The sequence below is a fragment of the Eutrigla gurnardus genome (genome assembly GCF_963514095.1).
Source record: "Eutrigla gurnardus genome assembly, chromosome: 19".
NCBI lineage: Eukaryota > Metazoa > Chordata > Actinopteri > Perciformes > Triglidae > Eutrigla > Eutrigla gurnardus.
In genome coordinates, this window is record NC_139930.1 from 18,896,352 (window position 1) to 18,921,052 (window position 24,701).

At 44.2% G+C, this 24,701-nt stretch overlaps 1 protein-coding gene across 5 annotated transcripts in view; it reads right to left on the reverse strand.

Moving 5' to 3' along the window:
* fibcd1b (fibrinogen C domain containing 1b) overlaps positions 1-24,701 on the reverse strand; it is a 90,363-nt gene that overhangs the window by 4,886 nt on the left and 60,776 nt on the right. For all 5 annotated transcript variants that reach the window (XM_084035690.1, XM_084035688.1, XM_084035689.1 and 2 more), the window contains one exon: positions 463-642. In XM_084035690.1, coding sequence (XP_083891816.1) covers positions 463-642 — 180 coding nt within the window. The remainder of the gene's footprint in view (positions 1-462; positions 643-24,701) is intronic.

The following is a 24,701-nucleotide window of genomic DNA, read 5'->3' on the forward strand; positions in this document are numbered from 1 at the left end:
ACACCATATCTGGGGGGGGGGGAGTTGCACCTTAAATACCTCTATCACCCCCTCCATCCCACTTTCTCTCCTCCCTCCTCGCTCCATCTCTCAGATCTGTCCCCATTCTCTCTCTCCGTGTTCTCGGAGCAGCGCTCCCCAAAGCTTCTTTCTAAATTGCTTCTTCATTTCAAGCGGCTGTTTTTTTTTGTTTACGCTGCAGGTCAAGCAGCGCAATTAATTGGCAGTAATTTAATCAAGGTGACAGGTAGCCGGGTAGCTCAGATCTGATGTTCTGGGGGAGCGGAGACACACGGGGACACGGCGGTCCCTCTTAGTCCGTGCAACTGTCGCCGCGGTTTAAGTAAGCTGACGCGGCGGCGACTGCACTGATTATTTTACCTGGGGACGGCATGCACCGGCCGTTTCACCCCGCTGCTGTGAATTAGGGTTGAAAGAATCAAAGTCTGAGTGGTTGCATACCTGCGTTGCCAGAGTAGTCTCCAACAGTCAGAGGATATCCATCATCATCGGGGTCTACCGAGAAGAGGCCCACTCCAAAGGTCCCGTACTGGGCGTAAGCGGTGCTATTTTCAAAGTCCTCCAAGTCGATGCGGAGCTCGTAGTTTCCCTGGATGGACAGGGCATGGATCTGCTTCAGCCCTGCAGAGGAAGAGGAAGAGACCACAACAATCCATTACCAAAGCACTGCTGTTGTTCTCGGAAAAAAACAACTTAAAAGGCCATTTGAACGTCGGCCGCTTTCTGGAAGGAAGACGTAACGTGGTTTTTGGCCCATTTGGAGGTCTCCACGCTGCATTTGGTTTCTTTCTGAAATGAGATTAGAGATTTGCTTTTGCAAAGAAGGAGTCTGCTAGCATTTGCAGAACTGTTTTTCCACGAGGGCGGCGTTAACACCCTCCAACCATGCATGTGAGTTTAAAAAAGAAAAAGTAATGACACCAACTTCTTGGCACTGAAATGCAGTCGGGCGATCTTGAGTCTGGAGCTTGAGCTTCGTCTCTCTTTAACAAACACTGACTGAACGTGTGCCATCATTCCAACATAGTCATAAACTGGCAAGAGGCCAAGAGGAGTCATGAAGTAGTGACTCTGAGAAGGCAAAATGGTAACAGGCTGAATGCATGGGAATACTTTTTACATTTTGATCATTGGAGCCAGTGTATCGATAACATATCGCAGGGAGTATCACGATATATCGATATTTCAATATATTGTCCCACCACTAATGGGTGTGACTCTCGGGTAAGAACAAAATTAGGTGTACATTTTGGTCTGTATCTGGCAGGAATAGCCTGTTTCTCTCTCCCAGCCTGGTCACTACTCATTCAGAGCTCCAGCGTCGGCCGCCCCGACTGTAAAAGATTGAGAATTTGTCTGTAATTGCTTTGAACTCTCCGTGACACGCTGGAGTGTCCTGGATAAACGAGACGGTGCCGCCAAAATGAACCTGTCCAAGCGCTACGAGTCGTCTTTTCTCCGTTCCTCATGGTCACTTCTACGTTTCGAGGAAGCTTCTTTCAAAAACCCAATAATAAAACTCACAACAGAACTAATCATGTGATTGAGGTCAGCGCCAAGAAAAAAAAAACAGCTGCGATGTCTCGTATATTTATCAAAGCAGTGAGACGAAGGCTCAACAGGCTACTTTGTTGTTCTGCTCGAGGAGGAATCATTTTATTGAAATTGTATTATCATAAACTTTTGAGTTGGCAAATACGATTGAAGTCATTCCTTGTGATGAAATCCCTCCCGGAGATAATTTTATAAACCAAAAGAAAACATCCCGAGTTCACATTTTTATAAAGTTTTAGATTCGCCGAATCGCTCCATCGGATGCCCTCAAACTCATCGTTTTTTAATTGTTGCTCAATCCTTTGGAAAGAATGTGTAAGACAGAAAAGTGCCGCGAGGGAAAAAATGGTTTCCATCCCTTCTTCCTCGCCCCCCGCCGTTCTATGTTCCCCTCCCCCCCTCCCCACCCGTTGTGTCGGAGTGATGGTGCGTCCCAGGGCAAAGTTTTCCTCTCCTGAGTTGATCAAAGGCACAAGCGGGATAGAGTGTGTGAGGCGCAGAGGAGCAGGAGGAACAAGGTCTCTTTGACGAGGCAGGAAGACAAACAAACCTGAAGTCAGCCTGGAGACTCCGTTAAACAGCACCCCCCCCCCCCCCACACACACACACACACACTTTTAAATGCAAAGGTTGTTTGTTTGTTGTTTATTTAGGACACAAAAAAAAGAAATAACATTTGAAATCGTGCAGAAGGGCTTCAAAGGCTTCACGGTTGAGATTTCGTAGAGGACGCTATAGGTCCCATGGAAGAAAAACTCTTCAGGTCCACTTCTGTGGCTGGTTCAGATGCGGTTTAATCACTGACAGTGGAAAAAGGACGTCACAGCGTTGCTATAAAATCCTTTCTGACGAGAGTGGGGCAAAAGAGAGTTTAATACAGAAAACAAGGAGGAAGGTGTGATGAGTGGATTTGCATTGATTCAATACACGTCTCTTCCAAGAGGAAGAGGAAGAAGTTGAAGATGTGCTGCTCTCTGGGCAGCTGGGTTTCCCTACACAATGTCACAACAGGGGCCATTCATCAGGCCTTGATCAATAAGGATGTTTCGGAGACGGTCCAGGACGGGGGAAAGACCAAAAGGTCTTCTTACCAAAAAAAACTAAAGTTAACCACAATCAAACAGGAGCAGCAGGACATTTGATGAGTGAAAGAGAAAGGAATATTAGTATGAGATAAAAATAACAACTGTAAGGTAACGCACTTTCTTCTACAGTCAAACCACAGGGAGTACCTGAATGCCTCACTGCAATCATCGCCCTCACAAATGAAATTTCTTTTTCTTTTTTTTTTAAAGTGTACAGACCTCAAAGCGACATTTGCCTGATTTGAATTCCACCGTTGTTCGGGAGTTGCTCGCCTCGTCTGAAGTAGAGGCCTAATTTGATGACAAACAGCACTGAAAGAAACCCTCGTTATTATTCAGAGACAGAAGCCAACCCCGTCTGGGCCCCCGGCGCTTAGCTTTGGGTTTAATCTAGCACCGACGGGAGGTTGATCCCGCTCTTGTCATTTTCACAGTAGATCAGAGGATTGGAGGCGGGAGGATCATTCATTCATACATGAATGCAGGTAACTTCATGCATGTTACTCCCCGTTACTCTTATACAAGACTCTGAGAAAAAAACGGAAACGCACACAATGCTGCGCGTTCTCTCGCACGGATTCAGAGAAACAGAAACTGGCTCATTTGAAGAACTACTTTTTCATGTCGTAGGCCCTTTGAGAAAAAGTATCAATCCACACAAACACCGAAGGGAAGAAAGAACCCCGGAGTGATTTGACAAACTTCAAAAGAAAGACTTAGGATGTTTTCACTTTCCGAAGAAAAAAGGAAAAAAAGAAAAGAAAATACCAGATGCAACACAACTCTATTTAAAGACTGCAGCTTCCAACTGTATTTACATAACTTTAATTCAGTTCCTAATTAAAGCCCCAGAGAATCTCAGCAAGACGCTAATTCAGAATAATTAAAGAGGAAGACAAGTGAAATAACAACGGAGACTTCTACGGTTGGAAATGTAAATGCTCAGGTGTAACTCCCTGTTAATTAAATGCTATTGTTAGGTTATTCAAAATTGGGGCTCTGATACAAGGGAGAATTTTGAGGTGTTTTGCTTCGGTATTAACATGCTGATTGCTCCGCTGGGGGAGAGAGACGCTTCCTCTCTTCTCGCTGATTCGCCGTTTACGGAGAAGCTTAGCAGAGTCCAAAAACACTTCTGTCCTCCTACACGCTTTAGATGAGCAATTAGGCCACGCGTTCTTTATTCCTTCTGTTTTTCATCTCGGCCATATTAAAGCACATTATTTTTAATTGCTGTTTGTTTTGATTGTACCTTGTTTTTTCTAACTTTGTAAGGCACAAATATTAATGGTCATAATGATAATGACATATTATTATCAGTACTTCTAAAAATATATATAAGTAAGTCATCCTTTTGAAGTTTGTAAAATCACTCCGGGGTTCTTTTCCCTTCGGTGTTTGTGTGGATTGATACTTTTTCTCAAAGGGCAAAGAAACTGTTTCTGTAAGGAAGCCATTTTTGTTTCTCTGCTGTTACATTTCATTAGTGTGTGTGTGTGTCACACAAACAAACACAGGACTTTCACCGCTGTTCTGTCTCCCCATGCAAAACTAAAAGTCAACTTTATCAAGTATTGAATTGTATTTGTTTATTTGTTCCGAACAAGTAAAGACATATAATAGGAATAAAAAACAACAACAAAAATTCCAAGCAACATTTGAAGAGCAATGAAAATCATAAAGCAAAATGTATGCAAAAATAAATGTTCAAATTTGTTTTCTTCTTTACAGCTCGGAAAGGAGTGAGAAGAAAAATAACTTATTTACTCGCACCCCTTCTTCATAACCCTTCTCCCATATTTAATAATTAATTAATTAATTAATAATAATAATTAGTATTACTATTAGTACCATTGCTTATAAGTCAGTCAAGTCATATTTTTAAACCTAAGTGACCTAACTTCCTGTGAAGAAGGACTTTTATTTTGAAAAGACAATGTATGTAACAAGTGGAAACTGACCGAGTGTAGCATAAACGCTATTTACAGCTTACAATAAACGAGCGATGATGATATTGAGCATAACTTTCACCATTGTCAGGTCTAGCGTGCTAGCATGCTAACATTTGCTAATTGATTGCTAATGACTGTTGAGTTTAGACACTAGAGGGCCGGGACACCACGATGGCAGCCGTCTTCTCCCTTCAGATAAATCTACCACACCAAGCAGCTACAAAGGGATAAAAACTCAGTGTCATCGGGAAAAAAAAGAAGATAAATAACGCCCGGCAAAAAAAAAAAAATCAGCATCTCATTTTGAACGATCAATGCGTTTCTCATTTAGAGCGCGGCTGATTAACAAACACATCGATGGGACGAAAATCTTTAAGCTCTCTTTGGCGTTAAATCATCCGCGTCATTACATTCTCCTTCACGACGTCGGCTACAGTAACGGCAGAGCCGAGCAGGACCTTCCACTGGAAGCTAACAAAAATCATCTTCATCATGACCATTGTTATGAATATTAGGCAAAAATACAAAGAGAATCATCTCTTCTTCACGTGTAAAGCAGGCCGACCTTAATTTGAGAACACACTGGTACATTTGGGAGCCACGTATTGAACCTCTTTGGTCATAAATCCATGAAGAATTACAATAAAAATGATATATAACTGCAATTACCTCATTAAACTAGGCCATAGTAATCCATATCTCATTTTTGGAGTTCACAGGGGGAAAGGGGGGGGGGGGGGTTTCGCTTGTTTAGAAAATGAAGACAGTAATTTGTCATTTTTTATTCATTCGGAGAGTTGTGTTCACCGACGCTGGGAAAGAAACAAAGCTCCAGCCGTCTTATTGATTAAACTATGATCACCAGAGATTAAAAAAAAAATGTGATTCCACCATTAATGAGACCCACATCAGTGATTTGATTAAAAATGGATAAGACCTCTGTCAGATGTCTGTGATTCTGCTAAAAGGCCCCCCAAAAAATATCAATGATTTATTTGCTTTTATTTGAAAAGTGTGGAGGGGAAATGTATCGCGATGCTTTTAGGGGCGGCGGGTCACAGTCGGAGTAGTGCAGCACTACGGGGGCAGAACGGAAAATAATAAAAAAACAGATCTCTAAACCCAACAGAGAAATGATTACACTTCTCTGTGCCGCTTGTGACATTTCTCAGAGTTAATTATTCATCATGCTTTTCTCCCTCTGTTGCCGGGGGGCAGCTCCTGAGACTGTTTCAGCTGAAAACGGAGAAAAAAGGGAGCAGCACTCTTCCGTCTCCTCCTCCCTCGCTTCCTCCCACCATAACTCAAACCCTCCCTCGTTTTGTCTCCTTTTTTCTCTTCTTCTCCCCTTCTTGCTTAATCTTCCTGTCAAGCAAGGCGACTTTTACTCCGGCACAGATTGCGGATCGGAGGGAGGAGTTGAGGACGTGGGTCATTTCCATCGCCGCGAGGACAGTCGGGGTGCCCTTTGATACCGGGGGTCCGCCGATGCCGGCGTCTGCTGAAAGGCTTGCTATCTCCGGGGAGAGGGAAAAAAAAGGCTCGCCCCCGCTCCCCTTGTCATGCAAAGATGCGATCGCGGGGAGAAAAAACTGAGACAGGTGTGCGCTGAACTCTTGCCGCTCCCTCCGGAGCCCACGGTGACATTTTGGTGCGACAAAAAAAAAAATAGAGAAAATAATCTTAAGATCAACTGTCACACCTCTGACACGTTTGCAAGTTTCCTGTTTGCTCTCAGAACTGTAGTACGATATCATGTCTGATTCCTGTTAGTTTTTTATGTAGCTTATAAGGAGGGATGGACTCCATTTGAATACGTTTATCTGCTTTGAAGTGTAAGTGTAATTACAATTCAGAACATGCACAGTTCTTCAGAACATCTCTTACTTCCTCCTACTATATACTATATACTATATTCAGGTGTGCTCAATAGTCCAGAAATTATGGTCCAAGTGACCAACGTTGCTAATTCGTGTTGTTGTCATGAGCCTGAACGCACATCAACGACTCACGCAGATAAAGTGAAGAAAAAAACATGCAGGCCGCACTAACACCAAGCTTTGATTTCAGGTAGGGGGCCACAAAATATCCTTCCAGGGGCCGGGAACCGCAAGTCTGAGACCCCTTGGTTTAACCCAACGCACTCACTCCTCACTCTGACTGGTGAACGTTCAGACTGGCTGCAGAGGAAACAAGATACGGCCCTTTACGGACGCTAATACACTCCGAGTTCTTTCATGCTCGATGAGGAAAGTGAAGAAGTGAGCGAGGGGGCTGATTTTATGTTTGCCTCGGTGCATCCAAGTGCACGAGAAGCTGATTCCACTTCATTCCAAGTGCAGAATATGCTTTACCCGAATGAGGATTCGGGGCGGCGGCTGTTTGTTCAGCACGCCGTCGTTCCCGGGGCTCCGTCTTGCTTTGGGAATAACGATCCTGGGAATGTTTGCTCGCTTTCGCCCACAGCGCCCCTCATTACAGCTTCCAGGAGTCACTCGCTTCATCTTTTGAAGCTAACATTTAGCGATATATTATTAATACACATTGTTTCCCCTTTGAATCCTTGTGGGTTTCTGAAGCCGCATTTTTCAGACCTGAAGCGTTTTCTTCTTCTTCTCCTTCACAGAATCAAAACGCCGCACGACTGCAGACGTGTGAAGACGAGGCGTGAACGGCGTGCAGAGCAGACGGGAAGTAGAAAGGGATTAAACGGCACATTTGCAACCAGAGAGATACAGCACGTTAATGCTATATTCAACGAGAACAGCGTGACATATGTAAATCAAATTGGAAAGCCTGGTGCTTCTGTTCTGTTATTATTTCCCGGTCAAAGGTCGTATTTAAGTGGGCCGTGTGTACACACAGAGCTGCGGAGAATCACAAAGGCGGGCGGCGGGCGAGAGTGGTTTTGCGGGCGGCCCAGAGGAGCTTTTAAGTGACAGAGAGACAGTTATTATGGTGGCGTTCCAATGCAGAGGTATAATTAAATGTTAATCCATCGCTAAAACACGCGCTTTAAAAAAATCTCTCCCTCCATCAGGGACGACTCCAACTGCAATACAATTATTTTAAGTGGCAGGAAGTATTTTGGTGGGCTTTTTTTCTTTTTTTTTTTTTTACCGCAAACCCGCACTAAACACGATCTTTTAGTGTCCTCATTTCATAAAGTGAAGGCAATACAATGAGGGAAGTGGCAGTGATCAATAGAAATCACTCCCTTTTACCTCAATGACAAATGTATCAGATTTCAATTTATACTTAATCGTAATTTAAAAAATCGGATTATTATTTTCAGATGTATATATAGCCTTTTATAGGGTCGCCCATGAAGTTGGAATCATTTGCAAATGTCTCGTCTTTTAAAGCACCAAACAAATGTTATCCATGAATTCATTTCACTGGTTAATTGTCACACATAATGAAATCATTGCACCTGGGTAAAAGTGATTACTGATGCATTTAAATAGAAATAAATAGAGGATTGCGTCTGAAAACAAAATACTCCAACTTTATGGGCAACAGTGTATTATACTGTTATTAGGAATCATTTAGTGCTCTAAAGCATTGGAATCCATACAGTAAACTCTTTTTGTTTTGGTTTTATGTCTGAAATGATCGGCTATGAAACAGCAGCAGCAGTAAATATTCAAGTACTTATTCATTTACTTTTAATTTAGCACCAATAAAGTTTCTTATTAACAAGGAAAAACAATATATTAAAAGCCAAAACAGTGCACAACGTGAGCATGGTCATGTTTTCCCCCCCTATCTATTTAAAGATTATACAAATACTTCCATATATATGGTAATGAAAAGACATAAAACCACGTTAGGGCTGACGACTTCCCTACTAAACACAAATCTATCAACAGTTCCTCTGAATCTCATACTTATATTCTCTACAGGTCAATGCAAATGGTGATCCCTTCGACTTAGATGGAGCTGTGGTGTGTGGCTAACCGTGTCCATCAGAAGAAGCTTCCTCGCTGGTCAAGTTCAAACCTCCGCCATTAGCAGTGCTGCTGATTCGCGGTGCCTTAGTTACTTCTCTCTGAGCTCCCCACCAATAACAAGGCGTCTGCGTTTGAAGCCGAAACCTCCGCCTGACTGTCTCCCCCCCGTCTGCCGACTCGCTGAAATCTCTCCACGGCCGGCTGTCACTCCCGTCCCTGTCACGCCACGTCTCCCGTTCATTCATTTCAAATGAGCGCCAGTCACTTTGTCTTCTCGTCACCGCCGCCGCTGCGAGACACGGGAGGAGGTGACACGTTTCACTCACAGCTCGAACTGTGTCACCTCCGCTGCTCGTGAGCTCCAGTCGGAGCTCCTTCTTTGCATGTATCTGTCACAAATATTATGAATGAGCGGGTATATTATTTTAATGGGGGACAGGCTGAGGTTATTCTAACACGCTAATTGGCAGCTTAAAATGATGTACAGCAGCAGCGATGAGTTCTTGATTAACGCTGTCGCATTAACCCCTCCAACTGACATGGCTGCCAGTTTAACCAGGCCACCAACAACACACACACACAAACACACACTGATCTGACATCATGTTTATTTCCCTCTAATCATCTCAGCGTTTCACCTGTGAGCTTTCTCGTGTGTCGAGGCTCCCCGTAATGATATATTATGTATAAAACATCGCCTTTGCTCGGAGAATAATTCATGCGGACACATTTGAAAGCAGGAGAGGATATGAAAATGTCTGCTACGACTACGCAGCTGACAGTGAGAACGCATCGCTGTAATGTGCAATTTAGGTCCACGTGTTGACTGAATGTTTGGGTAAGAACAAGTGAATAGGCGTGCGTGCACACTAATGGATTTATCTTCTATTTTTCTGTGTGTGTCTCTGTTCTATTGATGGTATACAGAGTGGCTGATTGTGAAGGCTTGACTGTATAAGAGTATTGATTTCCTCAGAGCACTTCGCTGCTGCATCTCGTCATTATCGTCTTCCTGAGAGTATTTAAATAACAGCTGTCGTCCACTCCAGATGCTCTTCAAAAGCGGCGGCGGCAACGTCACAAATCGTCACAGAAAAAAAAAAGAGTCACAGCCGAGCCAGAGAGCTTGTTTATCCCCACTCTAGCTGGACTCATTTGATATTGATAAGCAGAGCAGGTGAGACACGGCAAATTTTAAATCCGCGAGGTCATGCGGATTTCCATGTTGTCTAAGGTGACGTGCGATTAATCTCCGCGATGCCAGGCGGCTCAGATTGATGTCAGTATTAGATTTCGGGTTCAACCTCTCGCCTTTTGTGAAACTAAACGCTTCCAAATGGCATCCGCCTGCCAAAATAAAGGAGGGGGGGGGGGATTTTTCGCTCGAGTGGCAGGATGTGAGTCATAAAATTGTGTGAGAGAGAAGAATGAGCGCCAACAACCCATCACATCTGATATCATCAGAAAATTAACCTTCGGGGTGGAAGAGACTGAGCCAAGAAGTGTTGAGGGGAAGATACTGAGAGAGACAGAGAAAGAGAGGCAGGTAGACAAACGCTGGGAGAGTTGGCAGGCCTGCAAGGCTGTAATTCAGGGAGAGGAGCACATTAATATTTAGAGGGGCTCTCAGGTAAAACAAAATGAGCAGAGCAGACCCGGCTTGACAGGAAGGACTGGCAAGAGCCGGGGCATAAAGATCTGCTGGGTATGCCGCATTCACACGGACACAAAGCTTGGGGGTTTAAAGGTAGAAGACGGAAAGGTCTTAGTAAGGAAATTTGCTTTGGAATTTGGATGACGTAGCAATAACAAGACATACCATCCACAGGATGTGGTGTACAATTCTGAAACGGATCAAAAACATACCCTGAATGCATAAAAAAAAGCAAACTAACCCCCCAAAATAAACCTGCAGATCATTCAAAATATGGCCGACCCCAAAATAAAACAAAGAGATGCACCGTTAATTACCAAGCAGTTGTCGTTGGAAAATGTCATTTTTAGGAGGTCGGTCACCAATCTGGTCCAGAACTGCATGGCATTTTGTACAAACACTAATTAGTCCAAGAGGATGGTGATGCCTTTGGCTTGAGATTTGTGATTTGGAGGGATAGTCTTGGAGGGATTGTTGTGAAATTTGGTGCACAAATTAAAGGTTTAATTACAATAATTTTAGTGATCTGTCAAATTTTCATCTAATGACATCGTCAGCTCCAAAACTTTACTTACCCTAAAATCCAATGACTCCCATCACAGCTGTAGATTGTGTTTTGTGCTACTTGATAAATGCTAGCAGGCTAACTTAATGAACTAAGACAGTGACCGTTGTAAACGCACCCTGGTAGCGAGTTAAAACGCACGGTTTGACATCGGTGAGGACGAGGAACCTTCGTTACTTACACTGTCTTCTCTCTCCCTTCATTCTGTCTGCCTCTCTCAGCACATGGACAGGAGCAGATAGCGAATCCACTTAGACCCACTCGGGTATTAGACATTTATGGACTCACGGCAGTAGAACTGGACCTGACTAATAGAATTTCAAACGGAGTCGAGTCTTGATGGACACCGAGAGAAACCGTTAAGACCTCTACAATTCTTACACTGCCCTGATGGTTCAAGCCCTTGGGGTGGGGGGGTGGGGGCTGGTAAAAATGTGAAACGCATTAAAAGGATTGCTGAGCAGCAAATCTAACTGAGCAGAGAGAATGTGTTGGATGAAAGACACTGACAGAGAGGGAAACTAAGGGGGGAGAGTTGATCTGGAGGCCTGATGAGCACGGAGGAAGACGGGGTAACGGCAAGACTTTGATCACGGGGACATGACACCATTAAAGCTCGACAAGGGCAGCGCGATGGTCCTTCTAAGCCCCTCCTCTTATTCCACCGTCAAAGTAATGAGTGGCTTGAGAGAGAGTGTCCAAAGGGATGCACGTCTCCAGGCCCTTCAGCGTTGTTTGCCTCTAATGAGGTTGCTAAGAGTTCAGCGCTAATTAAGCACCAGGCATCATTAGAGTTCTGCTTTTTGGTTAAACGTCATGAAAGTCCCTTGAATATAAGAATGGGGAAGAGAATGGCTTTTTCTGACCGTTGCGTGCACGGCGTCAGAGCAAGTCGGGTTCAGGTCGGAGACATCGGTGATGGATTCTGTGTAGACCTGGCTCACCTTGAACAAACCTGATGATTTTCCGAAGGCAACAATAGCCCTTTCATTGTAAAAATGGTTGGTCACTTCCTGCTTTTGCATTTGTCCAACTTCCCCTCCTCAGCCACTGTTATTAAGTCTAGTAAATCACAGATGGCCTAAGTGTTGGAATAAGAGGCTGAAATAGGAGATTGCAATATTTAAAAAGTAAAAAATGCCATTAGCATGGCCAAGAAAACTTCTACTGGTGCACAAATGTTCCAAAGACTGATCTCAAGAGTTGAATGAGGAGAAAATGGTGATGGCAAGCTTTCCCAAAGAGGTAGTGATCCCTTTTCAAACCTCGCTAAAGCAGCACTGGTGTGAGGGAAGTAAGAGAGACACCCTCGTCGAACGCCTGACCAGGCATTGGGAAGCGTACATGCAGAAAGAACTGAAAAGGAAGTTTGACATGCTCTTTAATCGAAGGCTTCTAAGAGAATTGGCTTAAGGGTGAGATGAATTATTGAGTGAGACAAAACAGAGAGGGGATGATGCGGCGAGACACTGTTTCTTTGGCATGAAGGCTGTCATTCGGAGAGCCGTTCAGTCAATCCTCAATCAAATTTTCAATCACCCCATCTGTGCTCATTCAACATGTCTTTATGGGAAGATTCTGCCCATAAACTTTTACATCTTTGGGAAAATAAAATCCCCCTCCACCTTAGAAAGGGCGCATTTTCTCTAGCATCATCCAAAAAGCCCGGACTTTGCTGCCGACAAGAGAGGTGTTGGAATATACCTGAAGACTGGTGATGAGAGGCATCAAATAAAGTACCTGCAGGGGGGCCGTGTGGAGAGGACCCTCGCAAATCGCTCTGGTCCTCATACATATCGAAATTACTGGCAGAATTGCTGCAAATTGCAGCTATCTCCACTCCAGCGGTGCAATCTAGTGCAGATGGAGTGTCTGCCAGGGTACAGCCACACCAATCAGAGGCTAGCATGCCCTCCTGAAGGAAGCGGAGGCTGGTGGGGGGGCTGGAGGCTCAGGCATCATTGTGTCGGCGCCGGGGCCTGATTGGCAAGACCCTCCGCTGGCTCCTCTGCCTGACTGGATCCCTAACAGCCGGCATCGGTGTGTCGGACTGACTGAGGAGGAATCACACCGCTGAATAATTGATTGGATATGAATGCAGTATTGGAGGAGCTTTAACTGAAAACACTTACGCGTGCTCTAAATAATAGATTGCAGGAGAGGGATTCAAGTCCTGGGAGATATTGTAGTTTATATTTGTCTTTGTTACGCAGGGTAACGCTATCATGTCACTCATTGTTGTATTTCCTGACAGCTGGGTGCAACACATCTCAGTCAGCTCGGTGTTTTGATTCGTAGGTTGTCCCGGTGCTTCAATCAACATATTAACTGCATTTGTAGCAACACTTTGAAAATGTCCTATATGCGGGTTAACAAGGTTTCTTTTCAACAAGCGTCCTCCTTGGGGGACAATGAAGCCTGAAGTGTTTAGAGTAAGAGGTTCCTGGAGCTTGTATTTTAGAGCTGCAGTGGAAGTGAAGAGTACATACTGTACACACTTATATTATATATGTAGTATCCGTCTCATCCGTATGCCTGTTTGAAGTGATGAGAAAATATGGCTGAAAGTCTCAATGAACCAATACGAAGGCTGCGATCGACAATGCCTCACACCCACACTGGAAGCCTCTCGTCAATGACCCCAGAGGGACACCGTTTAAGTGCTGTGTGCATTCATAGCACAGATTAGAGCACCCTTTCATAAGACTTTGTTCGTCTCTACCAGTATTAAGTGAAAAGTTAACCTGTGCAAATGCTTCGTAAAGGCCGCTTTCACGCGGAGACGATTGCATGAAAACGATCTTCACCTTTTTTTTCACGCCGTGACACAGCGAGGAATTAAAAGTGCCCCCCCCCCCCCTTCAAATGCTTTTTTTCATGGATTGTAATTATCAGCGGGTACTGCGGTGGTGGTGGGAAGCTGGCAGGATGAGCCACATGGGTACGGCTGCGTGGGCAGACGCCGACTGTAAAGAGATGCACAAGGCACTAAAAAAACAATTATTTTCCTGACGTCAGGGTCATCTCGAGGTGATCACAACAAGGATTGTTTTCGCTTTAGAATATCGTCGCGGAAAAGGTTTGACGCGTGGAATCGCTAACTTGCATTATGGAAACGGTGTAACAGCAGAGGACACAACAATACATCCATCATGTTGTTGTAGAATTAAGTGGCTTGGATGGTTATTTGTCCGTGCACTTATTGGAAATACGCGAGGCTTTTCCCAACTCGATTAATGATGTACGTTGTATTATTCAGCCACTCATTTACTCAAATGTTAAAAGGATATATTGTGCTGTTCTATCCACTTCTTGGTTAATTGCTAATTATGACGCCCGTGTTGTTGAAACATTAGACTACTATAATAAAAACACAACAACACCATGCTTATCAGTGTTTAACTGCTGGCATTTAAAAAAAAACAGCAAGCGGTGCTAAAACATGCTAAAGAATAATTACTCTTCCTTGTCGTAAAAAAAATATATATATATGTGAAAACCAGCGTGAGGCGGTGGAATACATTTACATTTTCTTCACATCCCATTTATGAAATCACATAAAGAGACGCAGCTGGCTTCCTTGCGAAAGACAATACCGTCGACATCAGGACTAATTCTATCAACGCGTACGTACGTTAAGGGGATACAGCGGCGGCGTGCGGCTAATGGATCGTGAAAAGAGCAGCGACGTCGCGCCGCGTTGGAAAATAGCAACCCTGATAAGATGTAAACTGACAAGTTGTTTCTCTCTCGTTTGGGAGTCTGGGGAGATGTAACGTCACCTGCTGTGAACACCTCACAGGATTTAGCATTAAGCATTTTTTTGCTTCCTCAGGCAGAACAAAGCACCTTAAAGGATCCGATAAATCATGCGTAATAGCCGCTACGTCATGTGTGGTTACCGGGAGTATTGTGAGAAGACGAGTTTTGATAGCAACGTGATGGGAGGAGGGAAGGATGAGGCGATTTATTCTCTCCAACAGGGAACGGAGACGAGTTCAGGGGAGGGGGGGGGGGGGCAAGCTTCTCTAAGCTGTGACCTTCCTGCAAGGTAGCAGCCTTTATTGACTGCATCGCTTTCAAATCAAGCCCTGATGCACGCCGTGGCCATGCATGCATATAAGCTTGTGCACACTTATGCTTGCTGTTTTTTGGGGGGCATTTATGCGTTTGTGTGTCATGTAAAATACTCCTGGCAGTAAAAAAACACTATCAAGGTACTGAAAAGAAAAACAACAACAGCAAAAAAAAAAAAACATTTTAATGCAGCAATTCTGAAGAAGCTTCATGAATGATAAAATAGCATTTTAATTATTTTTTTGCTTTAGTCCCTTTTCCCCCCTATGCTTTCATTTCTCCTCCTAACAAGCTATTTAATCGCATTGTGTGCTGGTTTTTATCTCCAACTAATTCTTGCTAAAGTTGCTCATTTATTTTATTTTCCAAGAGAGCTCGCCAATTTTTCTGCACTCATCATCTCTCCCCATTTTTTTCTTCATCTGTCCTCTCTGTCCAACTCTCTTAATGTATCGATGTATAATGCATTTTCACAAACTGTACGTGCACGGAGAAGCATCGGCTATCTATTAAACAGGGGAGTAATAAATCTCTCAGAGAGCGATCGATCAGCAACTAACCCCCCCCCCCCCCCCCCCCCTCTTCACTGACCTGTGAGTGTTGACCTGGCGGCTGTCAGTGCTTCTGCAGCCGAGCCGAGAGAAGAGGCTGCAGCACATGATTGGGAGGGTTTGGCAGCTTTTCAAAGATTTGTTTTACTCCTCTACCTCTATGAAAGATATGATTACTCTGAAAGATATGCTTTCAAAGTAATCAGTACTTCAACTTGAAACATGGATTTTTCAGAATATTTTGGGACCTGTTTTGGGGACACGCTGACTTCCCCTAGCTTATTTATCTATTTATATGTTTTTAATATGTTTTACTAAACCGAACCAAGTAGTTTTGTAGCTTCAACCCAACTTTATTGTTTTATGCAATGAGGCTCTTTTGCTCTGAAAGGGGTTAATTTTGCACCAAATATATACATATTACCTTCTGTAAATAGCCCAGGAGCACGGTAAGTGGTGCATTTCACCCCTTGTGGGTGTTTTGGGGAATTACACAGCTTGTTTTTTTGCCTTATTTGTTGCAGGTGGTAGCAAAGCAGAAGCCACACGATCCTTTTGTGAATTTGCCCCTTAGTGTCCACAAACAGAATAACCGGGGAAAAAAAATACACAAAGAACGGCAGAATGGGCCGTCATCCTCACAGGAATTGTGATGTTCTTTGATTTGTGCTCTTTCTTTTGTAGATACAGTCCTCTTTAGATTCTCCACTGCGTGACAAGAATACAAATACAAGCCTGGGGATGCTGCATTGTGGTGGAGGCAAGCTGTGGAGGATAAATGTGTGTAAGGATGTGTTTATGCAGGTCCCTGGGAAAGGAAAAGATTAGGAGGAAATGGAAAGATTTAAAAAAACAAAACCGAACAAAACAAAAAACTGGAGAAATATTTGCAGAAGGTAAATATATGGAGGGATTCTGTTCAATACGATGGTGTACGACCTTAAAGGTAGCTTCGGTGTTTCTCAACCCAGTTTTGCTTGTGTCCAAGTGAATAATGGGGGACAACAAGTTTTGAAATTGGCCCAGTTTTTGAGGGATAACGCTGGAACCGGCAGCCAAGAAAACCGCTGCCAGGGCAAATGTGCAGCATCGGTAAAACGGCATGTTCACTAAAAGTGCTTGTTTTTGCCACCGGCAGGCTCGCGGTGTTCCTAAGTGTCAACATTATGAAAAAGGATGCAACGAAGAAATAAAACATTCTTCCTGATCTAAGTCTGGGCTGGAAATCGGGGTTGTGACAGGTCAGACGGCATTCTGGGAATAGGGGCACCCCTGGGAACCCCACCGGTCCCCCTGAGCTTTACACTGTCCGTACTCCAACACAACAAGACACTTCAAATAACAATCAGAGCCTGTCAGTGGCAGAAGGTAAGCACTTTTAGTGGATGTAGCAGATAATGCCAGCTTGCCCAAAAAGGTCAACAATAGAGTAGCTTCTTCTTCTCTTTCTATCTCTCTCTCTCAGCAGCTGAAAACTGAAAATAATAGTTTTTCTTTAAGAGTCCTTCATAAGAGAGAATGTGGTTTTGCACCACGCAGTGTTGTCAAAGTCAAGTCAAGCACCTTGACAGTGACTTTCTAACGATGGCAGCTAAATCACAACATTACTCTGCTCTTTTTCTTTCTTGTGGCTCATCAACACTCGGCGGATCTACTTTTTCCTCCACCTACCTACACCAACGATTCAAACATGACAACCAACACCCCTAACTTTCCATCTAAACCTACTTTAAGCACCATTATTTTCCATCACATTTATTCTTTCAGTCCCATTATGTGTGTGTGTGTGTGTGTGTGTGTGTGTGTGGACACTACGTTCCCTGCACACTGACGATGAATGGGCTCCCCTGCTGTGTGTGGCTCCTCTGCTTCTCAAAGCTCAGAGTAGTTTCTACAGGCTGGGAGTTAATTGCCACAGACTCTGTGCTGTTTCACATTGATCTCAGAAACACGGGTTCCTTCCACAGAAAAAGATTCGGGGGATAGAAGACGGATGAAGGGAATTAAAGGGCAGAAAAGGAAAAGGCAACAGAGATAGTTGGCAATCACACAGCCTACCTGCAGGTTTGTATTTGTGTGTGTTTTAGCGGGTATCAGTGAAATTACTTTACACTTTGCTTTTTTTCATTTTTTTAGACCGTCACTATCTGTTCGCTGCCTCCTTTTTGATGCAAAGTGGCCCTCGACCAAACGTTTCAAACAAATTATAGCCAACCCCCCCACCCGGCTCCCATCTGCACTCCTCGTTCTTGCATAGACACACCCAAAAACACAAATATCTCATTCTACACTGTAATCACACGGGCTTACGGTAGTCGGATCGGGGGGCTAAGAGCTCAATTATACCTCTCACTCGTGTCCCGAGTCGGGAGGAGGTGCACGACAAGGTTAACACTGCAATTTTCTGGAGAATTCTGTGCAATTTCAGTGACAGGCCGGGGAAAAGGAGCGCAGAGAAGGAAAACAAGGGTTTGCTTTTTCGGTTTCGTCTCAGTGGCAGCTGTAAGTGTGTCTTTAATGAGGCAGTCAGCCGAGGAATGTTAGATCACAACGAGGCAGTCGTCGGATAGGGGACCACTCGCAGGCACAGCAAGTCAAGACACACGGGTCTTATTACATCGTTCCCCTTCTCGTACTGCTGGGGAACCATCACAAAGCTAAAAAAATACCACGATCCGACACGCTCCGAGCGACCTCGCCGAAAAAAAGAGAATCGCTAAATAGTTAAAGTGAGAATGACTCGGTTGTATTTTGTGGCGCTGAAATGTAATAATAGAGAAATGATGTCCGTTGTTTTGCCCGGTGGGCAATGACTTTTTTCTTTCTTTTTTTTCTTCATGAAATTCATATGCTAATGACCAAAACAGAGTCAGAACTAAGTTTATTGCTGGAGTGTGCTGCTCGAACATGAAATGAATTTGTCTCCGTTTTGCCCGTCGGGTTTGGAGTGGAAGTCCAATACGACTATTTATGGTGGAATCATAACACGATGAAATCATGTATCGAGGTATCGTGATGCACAAAATCCATAACAACAAGGAACTCCCGTTTCTCAGAAAGTCTGAAATTCTGCCTTAATCTGATTCCTCTGTAGTTAGTTAGTCTCCTTATTTCACCTCAAACTGTTCATTCTGCACTCAAGTTCTTAGTAAAATGAGAAAAGACAAGTGATGTGTTAAATTCACGTAAACAATGTGTTTTTTTTTTATGGAATTAACAGGAGACAGGCTACATTGTGATGATTATCGTTATTGTAGATATGTAATAATTTAACTCCTAGTCCTTGTTGTCATTTTAATTGCATAAAACAGTGACATAGACAAATAAACAACTATATCAGAACAAAAATCAGCCCAACATGGTCTTTATCCACGTACACTGTGTAAACATGCTTCTAGTCTTGTGGGAAATTGCATGTGCAGGAAGCACGGGTCGAAATAGATAATAATGTGTGATCAATAACATTATGGTGTTTGGTACGCGGCTGTAGGCTTATAACAGCGGCTCAGAGCGCCACATAAACCTGGGTGTTATGGACCGCACGGCTACCGGCCAAATATTGTTTGTGAGACGTCGTGTGGCTGAGTTATCTGTTCATTACCGTGAAGCGCGTGGGAAGAGATTGTGTCGGTGCGTTTTTTTTTTTTTTTTTTGGTGCACGGTTAACTGAATTAGAGGGCTGCACGCCGAACAACAAGCAGGTCCATTCAGCCCGCCGTCATTACCACAGGATGAGAGCGGGATTAGAGTCTGTGAAAATATGAGAGCCTTCAAATAAAGTTCCAGTCTCGCTCAGCTACTCGCTCTTCTACGACGGCCACTGTCGTAAAAAAAAAAAAAATTAAATATGGAGCAGAGAGAGGAGAGGAAAAAAGTCCCACATTTACAAGATTGTAAAGTAGCAAATTTACGAGAAAAAAGTTGAAAATTAACCAGTTTATAAAGTCATATATTTACGATGCTAACAACCGGCATTTACGCTAGCTAACTTCCCATGGATCTACGATCTAATATATCGCAACTTATCACAAAAATGAATATGGGGCCAAATTGTGGGTGTCTACTGATCGGGCGGTTGGGCTTAGATGCTAGCGGCAGTTTTCACTTGTTGTCATAGCAACTGCGAACATTCGGTGTCAGCTAGCATAAATGCCCACTGTTAGCATTGTAAATATATGACTTTATAAACTTTTTTCTCGTGAATTTGCCACTTTATAATCTTGTCAATTTGCTACTTTTTTCTCTGAATATTGTCCCTCTCTCTCGGCTCCATTTTTTCCCCTGTGACCCTAAACCACCATCATACTCTTCCTCTCTCTTTGTACACTATTTTATTTTAAGAGTCTCAGCCAGATCCGATTTGAACCGATATCACTCCCAGTGCTGCTCTGAAGGCTGACATGACGGGATCTGGTCGGCATCTTCCATGATAGGAAATGACAAACTGAGACGAGGACGCGATCCATAACATTTTCATCCACTGAAAATCCCCCGCCGCCTCAGGATGAAGTTATTTTAATTAAGCTTATCCTCAGTTCACATCTTCTACAGCTGCCTTATTAAACAGCTGAATAACTGTATTAGCATTTATTTATTTTTTTTAATTAAAGCAATGCACAAGGGCTGGGCTACACACATGTCCTACTTTCCCCCCTGAGGGACGGGACTGATTTTCCACCAGAATTCATCCAGAATTTTCCCCCAACAGATTGTTGGCGACGGGGATCAGGATCAGAAAATCCTGGCAGGTGGGTAAAGTTAAACTCTTCCAAGCCAGGGTTAAAGGAGTCTGCAAAACATGTTGGCTGCCTCCGTCCCGGAGGGTCTATAGGCAGCTTTGTGCCAGTGATCTTCTCATCAGTTTGGACCGGGCACGGCAGCAGGATTTTCCATTCTGCACGGGCCAAAGTCATTTTGGCTGGGACTCTTAATTAAAAAAAAAGTTAAGAAAAAGGATCCTTGCATACAGTAAGTCTCCATTTAAAGGCGTTGCGGGGAATTCAGCGTGCTGCGCCATGACGACGTGTTTGCCCGGTAGGCAGACTGCCGGGGGTCCGGGGGGAAGACAAACACGCCTGCAGTCATCGTCCCCGTCATACAAGCCTTAAACAGATCACAGATCTGTGAGCCGGTTGGTCACCACAAGCCTTCAGATGGAAGTGAGGGATGCCATCTGGGCCAAGGGGGCAAGTCGTCCTCTTCACTGACGCAGCATGCCGGTTGAATGGCGGGAAATCAAAGGTGGAGTGGTGAGTGAGTTGAGGCCAGAAGTATTTTCTTTTTGGCTTGTCTGCTCTATTGTATTTTCCACTGCTGTGCACCTCAAGCTTCCCGATTTTGGCTGTAAACCTCTTCTTATTGGTGTATTATGGTAGGAACACATGTCCGGTCCATGTGCACGCGTAATCAGAGGCTTTCTGGGTGTTTTTGGAAGTTGTGAGAAGAGGAGCGATCCATTCTGTCCCCCCTGTGGGAAACTTAATACTCTGTCTGTATTTCATGGTTGTGGTTTTGCTCCAAATCCCCCCCCCCCCCAGAATAATGAGATGAGAGTTGGGGTGTTCTTCCTACATGCTGGTTAGCCGAGCGCCGCTTTCGCTTATCGGCAGGATGTAAACACCGGCCAGAATAAAAGGAGGGGACACTCCCCTGGTGAATAAAACGATTAATGAAAGGAGTAAAGGCGACAGATTTCCTGCAACATCGATGTACCAACCTGAACTCATGTAAAATAGCAGCTTCTGTCTCCTATAATTTCCCGGTTCTAGAAAACCAGGTCCCGGGTGGACTCGCCTCGCCAAGTCGTCCTGGCTGGTTCTGTCGAAGAGGAACGGTGTGTCCAGAGAGCATGATTCATCAGGACTACACGCCCGTGGACGGACTCTAAAGAACCCCCCTATGGGTGGAGGTGTTAGCAGTACTAGCATGTTTTCCCCTGTTGCTCCGGAGGACGGCTGCTCCTCAAAATGGAAAATCTGTGAAAATCCTTTCGGTGAGAAATACACTGTCAAAATGATAATAAGGGATCAACAATGTTTTCTTTCCTCCCATGAGGTTGCAAGTGCCGTGAAAATTGAGTTTACCTTCCTGTTTGGGGGTTTTCCTCTGTTATACATAATTATTGAACGTGTGTATTGATTACAGAAAAAAAAAAAATCAAGCCGAAAAAGGGGAGGATGGTGTTTTATTCTCCTCTATTGTAAATAAATAAACGGATGACAGAATTCCAATCCAGCAGTTGGTATGACAACAAATTAATATTAATCCCCGTTACTCGGAGCCCCTCCACAAAAACTGGAATTGCATTTAGTGGTATTGATTAAGCTGTTAATGCTCCACTGATTGATAAAATTGGGCACCGCTAGAGAAAGTGTTGTTTCTCCTTTTTTGCGGAGAAGGTAAAGCAAAAGGAATATTCAAATAGAACAAGAAATCTTTCTGTTTTAATTAACAAATCACGTAGATAAGTAAGAATATTTAAGTATAATTTCTTCAGGGCTTTTCCTCTAATTATTACACCAGAATGACGACTAAACTAAGAAGCCAACTTTGGGAAGAAGGACTTTTCTTCCCTCGACACAAAGAAAAGGACGAATGTCTCGGGGAAATTGGTTGTGTCAACTTTAGACTGATCTTCTATAATTCTACGACACACACTGGCTTAGTGACAGCTTTGAGCTTTGGCTGTAATGTTGTTGTTCACACAAGTGTACACAAGTATAAATTATAGCTGCAGTTTAAAGCCGTGAGGAGAGAGAGGACACGGATGTGACAATGGGCAATTTGTCTGTCCTTTTATTTATTTTTATATTTCTGCTGGATTTAAGTGCTGCTTTCATCACTATACAGACCAAAGGATGTTATTGTAATAGGCCGTTTGGTAAAATAAATAAAACTAGGTTAGTCTCTTTGGGACGGCACTACAGATGCAGGACCCACATTACAGGTAGACAAGTCTGCATCAGCCTCGGCAGACCAGGTGTCTAATAGATTTGATGGGAATTGCCGTGACCCAGTTTCAGGCTCTTTATACACGTTCCCCTGGGAGGCATTATTCAGCACTATGTTAGTTTGTACACTTCGACACGCAGGCCTGATACCCCAGCATTTACCCAAACTCTATTATATTTCTATTTATGTACATGTTGGCCCTGTGATAGGCTGGTTACCTGTCTGTCTCTACATGTCAGCCCTGTGATAGACTGGTTACCTGTCTGTCTCTACATGTCAGCCCTGTGATAGGCTGGTTACCTGTCTGTCTCTACATGTCAGCCCTGTGATAGACTGGTTACCTGTCTGTCTCTACATGTCGGCCCTGTGATAGACTGGTTACCTGTCTGTCTCTACATGTCAGCCCTGTGATAGACTGGTTACCTGTCTGTCTCTACATGTCTCCCTGTGATAGACTGGTTACCTGTCTGCCTCTACATGTCTCCCTGTGATAGACTGGTTACCTGTCTGTCTCTACATGTCAGCCCTGTGATAGACTGGTTACCTGTCTGTCTCTACATGTCTCCCTGTGATAGACTGGTTACCTGTCTGTCTCTACATGTCAGCCCTGTGATAGACTGGTTACCTGTCTGTCTCTACATGTCGGCCCTGTGATAGACTGGTTACCTGTCTGTCTCTACATGTCAGCCCTGATAGACTGGTTACCTGTCTGTCTCTACATGTCGACCCTGTGATAGACTGGTTACCTGTCTGTCTCTACATGTCGGCCCTGTGATAGACTGGTTACCTGTCTGTCTCTACATGTCGGCCCTGTGATAGACCGGTTACCTGTCTGTCTCTACATGTCGGCCCTGTGATAGACTGGTTACCTGTCTGTCTCTAAATGTCGGCCCTGTGATAGACTGGTTACCTGTCTGCCTCTACATGTCAGCCCTGTGATAGACTGGTTACCTGTCTGTCTCTAAATGTCGGCCCTGTGATAGACTGGTTAGCTGTCTGTCTCTACATGTCAGCCCTGTGATAGACTGGTTACCTGTCTGTCTCTAGATGTCAGCCCTGTGATAGACTGGTTACCTGTCTGTCTCTACATGTCTCCCTGTGATAGACTGGTTACCTGTCTGTCTCTACATGTCTCCCTGTGATAGACTGGTTACCTGTCTGTCTCTACATGTCAGCCCTGTGATAGACTGGTTACCTGTCTGTCTCTACATGTCAGCCCTGTGATAGACTGGTTAACTGTCTGTCTCTACATGTCAGCCCTGTGATAGACTGGTTACCTGTCTGTCTCTACATGTCTCCCTGTGATAGACTGGTTACCTGTCTGTCTCTACATGTAAGCCCTGTGATAGACTGGTTACCTGTCTGTCTCTACATGTCAGCCCTGTGATAGACCGGTTACCTGTCTGTCTCTACATGTCGGCCCTGTGATAGACTGGTTACCTGTCTGTCTCTACATGTCGGCCCTGTGATAGACTGGTTACCTGTCTGTCTCTACATGTCAGCCCTGTGATAGACTGGTCCAGGGTGAACCCTGCCTTCGCCCAATGACAGCTGGGATCGGCTCCGTGACCCTGAATACAGGATAAAGCGATAGACGATGGATGGATGGATATTTCTATTCCCCCACCGCTGTACACCTACATCGTGAAAAGCACGACTTCCAGGGCGTCTTCAGTCCACGGCGCTGCAGCAGAGCGGATCCCTTCCCACGGAGGGGAAAGATTACAGCAACGGCTTTGCAACTAGAATTCACAAGAGTGATTGTTTCATCCCCGTATACGCAGGGAGGAATAAATGGAGCGAAGGGAGACACTTTCCCAAAGAAAACACGATGTGTGATTTGTTAACCCTTCTCTTCTTTGGATGACTGTCAATAAATGGAATCAGAATTTTACATTAAGTTCTTCAGAGGCGGCTTCGGTGAGCAATATTTGTCTGTCGGAAGGTAACGGCAGTGAATTTCTTTCTTTAGGCTGCAGGCGAGCGTGGATCCATTTTTCATTTTTTTCTTTTTTGCCCTGAGGGTAATCGATGATGGGGGTGACGAGACAACAGCACACTCTGAATGAGCGAGGCTACTCTGCAAAGGTTCAAAGTAGCCTGCTGCCTCATTGAAATTCACTTGGCTAAATCCTGAGCTTTCCACATTCCCCCCCTCGTTCTGCTACAGCCTACCATAGGAAGAGCTGGCTGGCAGTCTGAGCACATTCGTTTATTTTTTAGTATGTGTGCAGTCTGTAATGGCCTGAGGTCAGCCAAAGAGACCCAGATCTCCATTAATTCTCATAACCTCCACAGATACTATAGCGTATATACGTGCATCCCCAGGTCTGGCAAG